Source organism: Scleropages formosus, chromosome 9, assembly GCF_900964775.1.
Source record: "Scleropages formosus chromosome 9, fSclFor1.1, whole genome shotgun sequence".
Lineage (NCBI taxonomy): Eukaryota > Metazoa > Chordata > Actinopteri > Osteoglossiformes > Osteoglossidae > Scleropages > Scleropages formosus.
The window spans coordinates 31,147,425-31,160,545 of record NC_041814.1 but is presented as its reverse complement, the minus strand read 5'-3'; the positions used below and the strand labels follow the sequence as shown (position 1 = coordinate 31,160,545).

General features: G+C 41.0%; 1 protein-coding gene and 1 long non-coding RNA gene across 2 annotated transcripts; both read right to left on the bottom strand.

The window, feature by feature from the left end:
* Positions 1 to 1,263: 1,263 nt before the first annotated feature.
* LOC108929559 (polymeric immunoglobulin receptor-like) lies at positions 1,264 to 12,906 on the bottom strand. Its single transcript, XM_029254516.1, has 10 exons — positions 12,594 to 12,906; positions 12,078 to 12,131; positions 11,701 to 11,796; positions 8,475 to 8,606; positions 5,505 to 5,834; positions 4,661 to 4,981; positions 3,159 to 3,479; positions 2,309 to 2,362; positions 1,888 to 2,044; positions 1,264 to 1,369 (listed from the first exon to the last, which is right to left on the bottom strand). The coding sequence occupies exons 1-10, from the start codon at positions 12,904 to 12,906 to the stop codon at positions 1,264 to 1,266; spliced, it is 1,884 nt and encodes a 627-aa protein (XP_029110349.1).
* LOC108929567 (uncharacterized) lies at positions 10,420 to 11,110 on the bottom strand. The gene is made up of 3 exons (XR_001965770.1): positions 11,061 to 11,110; positions 10,714 to 10,779; positions 10,420 to 10,529 (listed from the first exon to the last, which is right to left on the bottom strand). It is a non-coding gene; the product is annotated as an uncharacterized LOC108929567 (long non-coding RNA).
* Positions 12,907 to 13,121: the final 215 nt, after the last annotated feature.

The following is a 13,121-nucleotide window of genomic DNA, read 5'->3' as shown; positions in this document are numbered from 1 at the left end:
TGTATGATTTATGCTGTGTGGCTGCTGATGTCTTTCTCAGAAGTTCTCTCCATTCAATAAAGGACAGGTGGAGCCCCCTGGAGGCCAGTCACTGGGGTCGAGGATGTGATGCAGAACTTCTGTTACTTGTACATTTCACATTGCATATGTAGGACAGTTGCACCAAATGCACCTCCGACTTACATGCTGTGACTTGTTTTTTACATAAATATGAAAATTGGACTTGAGAGCACAAATAGCACATTCCCACTGAACATCAGTGCATCTTACTGCATCAGTAAGGGACAGAGATATTTTCCAACTGTGAACACAATCATGTAGAGAACATTTTAATATCATGTGAGGGAGCTTTCCTTCTTCACTGACTTACAAGCATTTAGAAATATGTTTAATATTATCGTAAAGTTTTGCTCATTAGAGATTTGTTGGGAATTCTGCTGTTTGGAATAAAAAAAAAAAAAAAAAAGTATTTTGTGCTCTATTCCTAGAAGTTCTAACCACAGGACACCCACCACTGTGAATGTCGTGCAAACTAACTAAAAGAAGTGCAGTGGGGTTGTGTAGTGAGTAGTGCTGGAACCTCACAGCTGACTGTACATCAGCTTTGTGCCACAGATGGAGGAAGTGTATTAATACAGTATTTACATAGTTTACTGATGAGCTCTTATTTTAATCCATTCACTGTCAGATTATACTTGCTATATTATACTGTGTGTTCATCTGTGCTGCCGGTTGTCACATAGTGAGAAGAGTGTGAATAAAGTTCAGTGTAACATCATGGATTATTGAGCTGTTTCAACCAGTAAATACTGTTACATGGTTACTGTGTCTCATCAACCTCTTATAGTCTATAATTTTTGATAAGGTATGATTGAATATTGGGTAAACCTTTATGCTGCTATTCCTGTGATGTACACTGGTTCTTACAGTGGGATGTGACAAATTAACTGTACTCTAAAATCCCATTTCTTCATCCAATCCCTCCCTTGGTTAATATAAAGCGCTCATTGTATTTTTGTGAGATGTGTGCTGCTTTGGAGAAAATGAACACATGTAAATCAGATTTCTGACCTCCTTATTGGACACTGTAGATGGAAATGTGACCAAAAAATATGATTAACAGTGGGCACAGAAATGAAATACACTCTTTTATGAAATTCTAATGAACAAACAAAATGATCCAAAACATAGTTATAACAACATATACATCTATTTTTAATCAGTATCACACAGATTGTTTTACAACATTTTTGCTACACCAGATTATTGATTGCAGTAGGTCCAGTTCTTGATCACGGCGATGATGGTGCATATCAGGTAGACCAGAGCTACAGCCGAGTGTCTCAACACATCCAAAGTGTGTCCTCTGCTGGATAGAAGACAACATCACAATGTTCAGCCGCATAAGTAAGAACACCAGTTCACACCGCGTTAATGGCTGAACTCCTGCAACTGTGTAAAAACTATCCATAACTGCCTTCCCTCATTCAGGCTGCACGTGGTCTGGAGCCCATCCCACAGGGTTAGCACATTAGGCTATGCAGGGTACACTTTGGACAGGTTCCCAGTCCCCTGCAGGTTAGCCACACTCATATACACTACTGCCAATACAGAGCCACCAGTTCAACTGAAAGACATGGCTTTGGACTGTGGGAGGAAACCAGAGCACAATGGAGAAAACACAGACAATCATGGGAAGAAAATTCAAACGCAACAAAGACCAAGCTAGTATTGACTCTGTGTTGAAACCTAAATAGGGGAAGAAACACCCTTCACAATATTTTTAGTTATGTTTTTCTTTGTAATGTAAATCTATCAGCACTAATAATATCAGTATCTATATATTTTGAGACAAACTTTTATTCACAAAACAGGTAAAATATTTACCCTGGTAATTCAGTGCTGTTGGGCTCTTTGGTTGCACTGACAGTCAAGGCAGTTGAAGAAAACGGGCTAGTTGTGGCTCCTCTCGGTTGAGCTGTTGTTGAAGTCAAGTCGACTCTTCGAATGGCAGCGGTTGGTTGTGTCAGTGAGGCTGGAGTTACTGTGAGAGATCAGTGCAGACCCATGATTACCTGGTTCCTGAAAATCACACCCTGACATTATAGGTTGAGAAAATATCTGGTTGAAGCACAAAAACATACATTTTTTTCTACATCAACATTTTTCCACCAAACGCAGCCAGTAGTCATGACATGTGACAGCTGATGATTGAAAAAACAAATATTAAATCCTGCAACACAAATTACAGAGGTTAAAAAGTGACTGCATCTACATAATGTTCCTTCACAGGGTTTAGAGTTCAGACCTTTACTTTCGATGATTGTCTTTGCTGTGGTTTTCTGTGGGACAGCAGAGGAGCCTGAACACAGAGACAGAAACAAGGAGAGCGGTGAGAATCCTCAAGTTGTGCAGAGTGTGTGTGTGTGTGTGTGCGTGTGTGTGTGTGTGTGCGTGTGTGTGTGTGTGTGTGTGTGTGTGTGTGTGTGTGTGTGTTCCTCCTAGACAGGTGCTCATTGACACGAATGAACCCAGGGGAATGAAGCCTCTTAAGACACTGAGTCTCTGAAAGGGGTCTGGAGAGGACCTGAGGGAGACACCCTGCAGTGTGTAACTACTAATGACCGGGACCATCCTGGTCTACTTTAGTTTATCACAACCTCCACCAGTCTATTCCTTTTTATTACTGTTGTTTCTGTTATTATTAATATTGCGATAATTAAAAAATATAAAGGAAAAAATTGTCCACTCACGGTTTTTCTGGTCACTTATCTGTGGAATAATTATGTCGCGTGAAAACAACGATGACCAGAAATTCGGAAAGTCAGAAAGTTTATGACTGTTGGCAACTTTTAAGGCAGACTTGGTCAAGAGAGATAAACAATGTTTACTTGTAACGAACCTCCAGGAGATGAACTCATGAACTCCTACAAGTAAACACTGTATCACGTACGAATGTCAGCTCACCTGCTGAGACCTTTAACATGAGGACTGAACCATGAGATGGTGCCCCACCATGTCCACTCCACACCACATATTTTGAACATGACAAGCGTGTTGATGGGAATAAAAATGTATATATCTGAACTGTCCATTTCAGTACCTCACAGTCTCACTACAGGCAATGAGATCATGAAAGTCTTGTAGGACCGTTTTACCTGTAACTGATATATGTACAGATTTGAGATAAATCCTGGTTCCATCAGTCTCCACTCCACACCAGTACCAGCCAGCATCCTTCTCTTGTACGTTCATAATGGTCACGGTGAAGACCAGCTGGTTGGGGTAATCAGTGATGGACACGTCACCTTCCGTCTGTGCTGAGTCGCTGCTTACCATGGTACTACATGATTCTCTGTGATACCATTTACACCCGAATTTCACATGGTATTTATATATCTGATCATAGTGACATCGAATGGTGACAGATCCTCCACTTTCTCCATGTAACCAGCCCTCTGTCGACACATCTGGTCTGTCTGTAGGACATAATATATAAAATAAATGAAACCCCTAAATACAACTTTGTTAATCAAGGGTAGATCAGTGAACATTCCATAAACGAGAGAACGGCATGTGAAGGAAGGTATTAATTTAAATTATCTTCAGTATATGTCATGACTCACAGGGACAATAGCCATAGTGACCAGAGGATGCGTCACTCAGTTTCACATACCCAGAGCTGTACTCCTATTCACAATATGGAAATCAGTCAAGTACAAAAGCATCAAACTACTGAGGAAAGACTGGAGATTCCTAATCATTCCTACTGTGATTTCCTTGCAAACCTTAGGCACTCTCCTGTTCCTCAAGTCCTTGGTGTACACTCGTAAATACGCTCTGCATGTGGGGTCATTATACTTCACGTCAGTGTTTGGACGTTACATAAAGTATAAATAAATGAATTTGAATATATGTTCAACGGAAGGGGGATGAGGTGGCACAGGAGGTTTGGCCTGTGCCCGCTGGCTGGCAGCTCTGGTGTTTGAGCCCTGCTTGGGGTGCCTTGCGAGGGACGGGCGTCCTGTCCTGGGTGTGTCCCCTCCCCCTCCAGCCCTGTGTTTCTGGGTTAGGCTCCGGTTTGCCATGACCCCCTCCTTATGGTTAGGGTTCAGTCAGTTTGTGCGTGTTCAATATATTCATACAATGATTAATATGTCTTCTTATATAAATTAATATGTGCATATACATTTGAAAATCTGATAAGTCAATATAAATAAATTTGCATTAGAAAAATGTACAAAATCTCAACAGATGCAGGTGAGATTTATATACATTATGTGCAATTAATGCAGCAATAAAGATAATTCTAGAAGTTCACAACTTTTCATTAAATCACAACCATATATTATGACATGTTATTTATCATTTATTTATTTATTTATTTATTTGTTTGTTTGTTTGTTTATTCTCCAAAGGAAGTTGCGGTGTCAGGTTTGTATTCTGAGCTACAAACACTTATTCCTTGTACATGAGCTCTTCACAGGAAGTACCACACAGTAGGGGATGTGATTCAAACCTAACCTTTCTGATTGCAGGTGAACAGTGTGAACCACTATACCTCCTGGTGCAAAATTAATTTTTTGTACTATAAATTAGTGTCTCTTCAGTGTGTAACAGGTAGTGACACATTATGAAAACCACAATAAGCCCATTTTACCTGCATATACTGTTAAGTAAATATATGCGCTGTCATCCATAGTGCCAGTTCCACCAATGTCCACTCCACACCAGTAAGTGCCAGCATCCTTCTCCTGTACGTTCCTCATGGTCACAGTGAAGACAAGCTGGTCGGGGTCATCAGCGATGGACACGTCACCTTTTCTCTGTGGTGAGCCACTGCGTACCATGGTACTACAGGATGACCATGTTTCCCATTTACACCAGTATTTCACACTGTGTTTATATCTCTGATCATAGCGACATTGGATGGTGACAGATTCTCCCCTCAATGCTGACATCCAGCTCTCAGCCCACACACCTAGATTACCAGTAGGGAACAAAAATAAAGAAAATGAAACACTGAAGCACCACTGTGGTACTCAGAGGTGTCCTGGGGTCACAAAGTGAACATGGTGAGGAAGTAAGAACCACATGTGAAGGATGATACTGAAAGAATCCTCAGTCTATTCCACTGTTCAGACATTCATACATATCTAGTTTGGAAAGTTACTTTACCTTTTTTCATTGATGGAAAATCAAATTTTTGTGCTGTGAAGAATTAGTGTAGCAAGACAGATAATTCCTGGGGTTCACATACTTTTTTCACCATTATTTTACATTACACAGTTTCACATCTATTCATTTAGGAAACACTTTTCTCCAGAGTGATTTACAGTGTTTTGTTTGTATACTGAGCTACAAACGACTGGGCAACTTGACACAGTGTGAACCACTTTACCTCCTAGTGCAAAATAATATTTTCTTTACTCTAAAGTAGTGTTTCCTCAGTGTGTGACAGGTGGTAGTGACTGATTATGGAAGCTGTGATGAACCCATCTTACCTGGAGTTACTGTTAAGTACAGAGCTGTCAAGTAAACCGCTATGCCAATTCCACCAGTCTCCACTCCACACCAGTACCAGCCAGAGTCCTCCTCCTTTAGGTTCCTCATGGTCACATAGAAGACTCGCTGGTCAGGGTCATCAGCGATGGACACGTCACCCTTCCATTGTGGTGTGTCAGTGCGTACCATGGTACTACAGGATGACCACGTGTACCCTTTACACCAGTATTTAACGTGGTGTATATATATGTAATCATAGTAACATGGGATGGTGACTGATCCTCCTCTCGGTTGCGATATGTTCTTTGATGTTCTCACACAGCCGTTACCTACAGGAGATAAATAGAAATAGTGCATTCATCATTCGTACTTTCTCATTTTGATGATACACCTTTTCAATGCTAGAACCTTTCCTAGAAACAAGGAGTGATGCAAGTACCCCCAGGGCCAGGTTTTGGTGTTGATACTAAGCACTTTCACTCCAAAATATGGTAAAAAAAAAGGGGGATAAACTTCAGCTGAAGTGGGTTGCTTGCCATGATTGCTATTGAACTGTTCGAATGGTAATACACATGACCGATGGGGAAATTGAAGAAAAAAAAAAACTTTCTCAGCAAATGACCAGAAATTCCGAAAGTGTCACTTTGAAATATAATGTTGAAGTTGTCTTTCAATTATATTCCTGTCTCATGGTCTTTTTTTCCTTCATTTTTTTCAGCTTTTTTCCCACATTCCTACACCCTTTTCCACTGCAGGTTTCTGTCCTCGTTTTATATAAGGACAAACATTCATAATGTCTGCATTTGTGTTTTACCTCAGTGTTGCTCTGACCCAGTTTTGTAGTTGTTGCTCATCAAAAATAATTTAAAAAAATACTCAATATCAATAAGGAATTGTCTGAATTAGGGTTGTGCCCCCTCCTCCACACACACACACACACACACACACACACACACTCACCAGTAAGGTTAAGTCACAGTGACCCATCCACCTTTAACCTTTGCAATGTGAGAGGAAACCAGAGCACTTGGACAAAAGCAATGTGAACACAGGAAGCGCAAGACAACTGCATACAGACTGAGCTGGATTCCAACCTACAGCCAAATATTCTGGATGCTGCTCCACTAGGAAAATAATTTATTTCTCCTCCCCATACGCAGCCTTAGTATAGTTTTATTTATGAAAATAATAATAGTGCAACATACAACACTGTGAGCTAGAATAGAATGAAAAGGAATGCAGATACTGCATTCACACACACACACACACACATTTTCAGAACCGCTTGTCCCATACGGGGTCACGGGGAACCGGAGCCTACCCGGGAACACAGGGGCGTAAGGCCGGAGGGGGAGGGGACACACCCAGGACGGGACGCCAGTCCGTCGCAAGGCACCCCAAGCGGGACTTGAACCCCAGACCCACCGGAGAGCAGGACTGCGGTCCAACCCACTGCGCCACCGCGCCCCCCTGATACTGCATTCATCACAAGCAATTTAACTGAACACAAAGAAAATAATGCTCTTAGTCTAGAAACCCTCTTTCCTTCTGGAGCTGCACCTCAAGCCAGCTTTCTCACTCTACTTAGGACCCAAGAACTCTTCTAACACACTCGTAGACACAGTCACCCCATCATTTTTTCATTCTCTCTTGATTCTGTTCAGCTTCACAGTGTTTACAGCTTGTGTCTTTTCCCCTTGAGTGTTAGTGATCAGTAAGAAATGTTACGTATTTTGGAATGGAATAAGTGGCACTAAATAGACACTTGTGGAGAGAAAGTTTATTTGCACACGCATCATCTGAAACCACTTGTCCCATCCGGGATCGCGGGGAGCCGGAGCCTAACCCGGCAACACAGGGCGCAAGGCTGGAGGGGACACACCCAGGACGGGGCGCCGGTCCATCGCAAGACACCCCAAGCAGGACTCAAACCCCAGACCCACGAGAAAGCAGGATTCCATCCAACCCACTGCGCCACTGTGCCACCGTGCACCCCTCTTTATTGCCGGTATTTTCATATGAGTTCTTACTTTGTTGTTGCGTGAAGTTGAGTAGAATTAAAAGTAATTAAAAGCCTTGCAGAGTCTGTTTTCATACACCTTCATTATACAGAATCTAGCGAACATATTGACAGAGGGACATCGGCATAGTAGAGCTTTTAATGATTGAGGCAACGTGGTTAAAGCAACGCTCCATTACAACACAAGCTGAGTTATAAACAGATTTCTCATTGCAGTTGTGTTTCGAAAGTAAGAACTTGGTCTGTTCAGCGTTTTCTGAGTTGTGGCGTCAGAAAATACATTGATTTTACCCTGGAGTGTCAATGATCCAGCCTTCTGTATTTTGTGTGTGTGTGTGTGTGTTTTTCGTGCCTGACATTTTGCGAAATACTTTTGATGTGGTGACAAAAAAAGTGTGCATTTGAATCATGGGTGAACTCAGGTGCAGCGTTTATTTGCAACTGCTGCAAACAAACTGTGGACACTGAGGATGAGAGAAGACCTTCCAAACGAAGGCAACGACACGGACGTGAACATGTTGGTGGACTTGCTCTCGGACAAAAGCAGGGAGCAGTTCCTCTGGTGTCTGGGACTAGCGAGAACAGCATTGGGCCCGAAAACATAAAACCCAGGTGATGTAGAGTTTAGGTAGTATGAAATACATTGAAAGCAATGGAACTAAAACGTATTAAAAAAAGGGAAATAATCAATTTCACCCAAGGCAGTTTTCATTATTGCGTTTTTAAAAGAAAACTTCAGCTGTGAGACGCTAAGGAAAGGAGCCCAAGTGCAGTTCTTCCTGTGGAACCTCACTCACACGATTAATACACAGAATGTAGTGTTACCACTGAAAATTAGTTCAATTCATACATCGCACCCAAACTATGCAGAGTTTCTCTATTGTTCCAAAATGTTTCACCGGTGGCATCAAAGTGTCACTGAATAACAAGTATAAGGAAAGTGTCTTACCTGGTACCGTGGTGAAGATGAGGAGGACGAGATAAAGGAGAGAAGCCATGTGTGTGTCAAACTTCTGCAGTGCGGACACTGAGTGTGACTGTGTGTCCTGCGTGGTGTCACCACTTTTTGAGTCCTCGGTCTCTGTTCAAAGCGTACCGAACAGAAAAAAGAGGAAGTGAAAACATGACAAATCCAGACAGACACAACCATTCATACACATTTGTTAGTTTCTTTTCATGACAAAGTGCTGTATAGAAGTCAGCTCGTGCAGATTCTTTACTGGCCTTGGAAAAGTGGACGGCTTGCACAGTCGGAGCACAGGGGCTTCGGTTGTGTGGACGTGGCAAAGGATCCTGAAACTGTGTGTGAAGCAATGTAGCAGTGTGTGATATCAGGACTTTTACTGAGTGCATTTTTTTCCCTGTATCTGCTGAGTAACGGTTGTGTCAAACTCATTGTAGTGTGTCAAGGGTTTGATGTGTATCAGGCTGGGTGGGAATACCAGGCTGTCATTGCTGCTCTTTGTAGATGATGTGATCCTCTTCATCTCATCGCAAAGTGGTTTTTATGCTGCTCTGGACCGGGGTGCCAGGAGGTAAGGTGGGGCGGTGGGAGTGACTGGGTTCTGCTCTCTAACGGGTCTGGGGTTCGAATCCTGCTTGGGGTGCCCTGCAGGGGACTGGTGTTCTGTCCTGTCCTGAATGTGTCCCCTCCAGCCCTATGCCCTGTGTTGCTGGGTTAGGCTCCGGTTCACTGTGGCACTTGCTTAGGACCAGCGGTCTCGGACCGTGCGTGTACTTTCCTTCTTTAACGGCATACAAAACCATTACTGTAATACTGCAACTTTTTGCAGAATGAATGCTTGGAAGTGTAAAATCTGTTCTTTCTCAATGACACTAATGCAGAAGACATTAAATAACTGTCTAAAATAAATATTTTTGTGAAACATCTAAGTGCCCAAGACTTTTGCCCAGGACTGTATACATGTATTATCTGTTTTCAATTCTTGGAAAGTTTGACAAAAAAAAAAGAGAAAAGGTCTATATTGTTGGCACTATGTTAACAACTGCTGTGTTTTAACCTTAAATGGAATTATGCAGTATCTATATTATGCGCTACAGTGTTTGCACAACAGGTGATGTGACGTTTATAGTTCTTCCTGTTTAGTGCCTTTTCCCAATAATGCTCTGAACATGAGAGAACCTTGCATAAATGAGGAAGTGTGAGGTTCGCTTGGAAGATGGTTAAATATAGACATTTAGCTGAGATAAATTTAAATTGTTACAATGTGATATCATACACTATATCCCATACAGAATATTTTATTACTGGTGCGTTGTCTTCTATTTCCTTTTCTTGTTTGCGGTTTGCAGTTTGTACCCACAGCAGGCTGAATTTTTATTGATGTTCATAAAGAGCATAAATGAAATGACTTGGATACAAACCACAGACCAAGAGTTCAGAGCCGATCCAATTATTATCTCTTGATACTGAAACTAACAAACAGAAATATACCAAATCTGAGAGAAGAATCCCATATTCTGACATATAATTGATACAAAATATATATTTGATGTATATGTTTCCGGCCTGAAGTATAAAATCTGGTGACAATAACAACTGATCCTAACGATAGGGGTGAAACAGTTAGTTGGTTTACTTTTCCACTCAACAATAACTGCTGTTTTTTTTAGAATAATGCATTTAAATAAAACATGAAGTGTAACAGATGTCTGTCACGATGACCAAGAAGGTCCAGAAAATGGACGATAAATAGATTAAACATGCTCTTTATTGCATTGCTTGCACACTGAAGAATGCATAATGGGAAGGGAAATAAACCCTGACATACAGAAGTCAAATGTGATCTTGAAGAGAAATAACAAGCACACAGTTAACAACGAGCAGTGAAAATACAATTCAATGGGACTTTGACCCGTTTATAGGGCTGGGAACTGATCAGTTTCATTGAAGCAAGCGTGTTGGTTTAATGAGGTGGATCTCAGGTGGTTCCTCCGGTGGACCTTCGGGCTTCCCACCTTGGGCTCCTGACACCATGCAGCTCTGCAGAACAACATGAAAAACCCGTACATTTATTGACAAATGCGAAGACAAACGATGTAAATTGTGTTTTTTTTTTTTTTTTTTTTTTGCAATGCAGACACCAGCATCAGAACAATAACGTTTTATCTGAATCATGACGGTTGGAGAAACACTGTAGAGTCATACTGCAGTATTACTGTTTTACCTCATATAGTTCTCTCTGTTGGTTTCTAGTGAGCCACAGTGGTGTCAGTCACTCCATCTTCGTGTTCTGTGTTCGGATGTGAGTGAAACACCACACACTTCAGTGTTCAGCGGTACAGAGTTATTTACAACAGCCTGATTGTTGACATTAACAGTACCCAGTGGATTTAGTAAATGAAAGACGCAGTAGCTTTTAATGGTTTCAAATGACAGCTTTTCTTAATATGGAACAGTGACTTTCAGTAGAATATTGACATTTAAGGAACAGAATGAGTTGAACAGAAAAGAATGGAATGTACATCTTGGCTCTATGTAAAACACACACACACACTTTTCGGTGACACTTACAACGGCGACAAACTTGACGTTTGTGTTTCTGTTCCTGGTCTCTTCTTCCTCTGAAAAGAGCGGTGACGGTCAACAGTTGAGACCTACGCTTTTCTCACACACTCTTAAATGAGTCTTTATGATCCGCTTTATGTGCTGCACGCCATAAATGTGGCCATTTGCTGATAATTACTAAATCACACTTCCGAAATTAAAATTAAACATCCTATCAGATTATTTATGCATAGTTATGTAAAGAGTATTTAAAGATCACATCATAATTAAAGCAGCAAGCAAACAAAAAATATAGAAATAAATAAATAAACATACTGCATCTTTTCCGCAGAATCCAGACAACCATGAAAACGAAGAACAGTATTGTTACAGTTCCCAGTATTATCAGAGAGAGCAGTAATGCTTGTGGTAAAACTCCATTTTTCAAGCTTGTCTGATGGTTTGATGTCAAAGTCCAACCTGCTCTCTGCTGATCAGCTGAAGTCAAACTCAATGAGTCTGTAGTTACTGGGAGGAATCATTTTGAATGCAAATTAATTAGTATTTGGTTCTTAAAAAAAAAAAAAAACTGGAAATAGCATCAAATATACACAGAGAAATGACATGAAGTGATACCGGATCACTGAGTGAGTAGAAGAAAATGTACCAATTGTCGATGTCGATGTTCCTGGGTAAATTGTCGCTGAAGTCGAGTTGAGTGTTTGGGTTCGGGTTGCTGGTTGTGTCAGTGAGGCTGAAGTTACTGTGAGAGATCAGTTCAGACACCTGGTTACCTGTGGGTACCCAGTTACTGACAATCACACTCTGATATTATAGGTACAGAAAGAGAAAATACCTTGTTGAACTGAACAGATAGACATTTATTGATCATCAACATTTTTTCCTGCTCACAGCCAACTGTTATAACGGTTATTAAGGGGTCAACATAAGAAAACCGATATTAAATACTTCTAACTATAATGAATAAGATTAAATGGTGAGTGCATCCACATAATGTTTCTTCACAGTGTTAAGAGCTCAGACCTTTACTTTCGATGACTGTGTTCACTGTGGTTTCCTGTGGGACAACAGAGGAGCCTGAACACAGAGACAGAAACAGGGAGAGCAGTGAGAATCCTCAAGTTACACTGTGTGTGTGTGTGTGTGTGTGTGTGTGTGTGTGTGTGGCTGAAACAGTATTGAGAAAAAAACATGTGGTTGCCCTCAAGGTTCTCACACAGCAGTCTCTCATAAGCAGTCACTGGGAGGATACTAGTATAGTTTACCTCAACAGGCTTTTATCCTTTAATTCTTATTGCTGTTTGTGTTGTTTTTAACTTTACTGTAACTGTGAAAATCACAAAAAAATGCAAAAGCAAAAACTGCCCACTTGTTTAACTGATCACTTTGCTCTAGAATGCAGATGATATGTGAAGATTTTGATGGCTAGGAAACTTGTTACTCTTCGTTTTCCAGCGCCTAGGGAACTTTAGGTTCAGTGACAGAGTTTCTGATGAAGCAGTCTTTGTCCAAAAGAGAAAAATTATCTTCTCAGCTCACCTGCTGTAACGTTTAAAACCAGAATTGCACCATATGCTGGTACCCCGTTGATCTCCACTCCACACCAGAAAGTACCAGAACAGTTCTCCTGTAGGTTCCTCATGGTCACATTGAAGACCAGCTTGTCGGGATCATCAGTGATGGACACCTCACCTTTACTCTGTGGTGAGTCACTGCGTACCATGGTACTACAGGATGACCATGTGTACCCTTTACACCAGTATTTCACATGTTCTTTATATCTCTGATGATAGTGACATGGGATGGTGACTGATCCTCCACTTTCTGTATGTGACCAACTCTCCGTCCACATACCTGGACTGTCTGTAGGAAATAAAATATAAACAATATGCGACATTGAAATGAAACTGTGGCACTCAGGTGTAAATAAGAAAATAGACTGAGGGAGAAACTACTAATCACTTCATTTACTTTTCAGATGCATTTTTGGTTGTTTGTATGGACTTTCAGAATAAAGCATTAACTTAATACTTTAATAATATAATAGTTATATTGTAGTATCCCTCC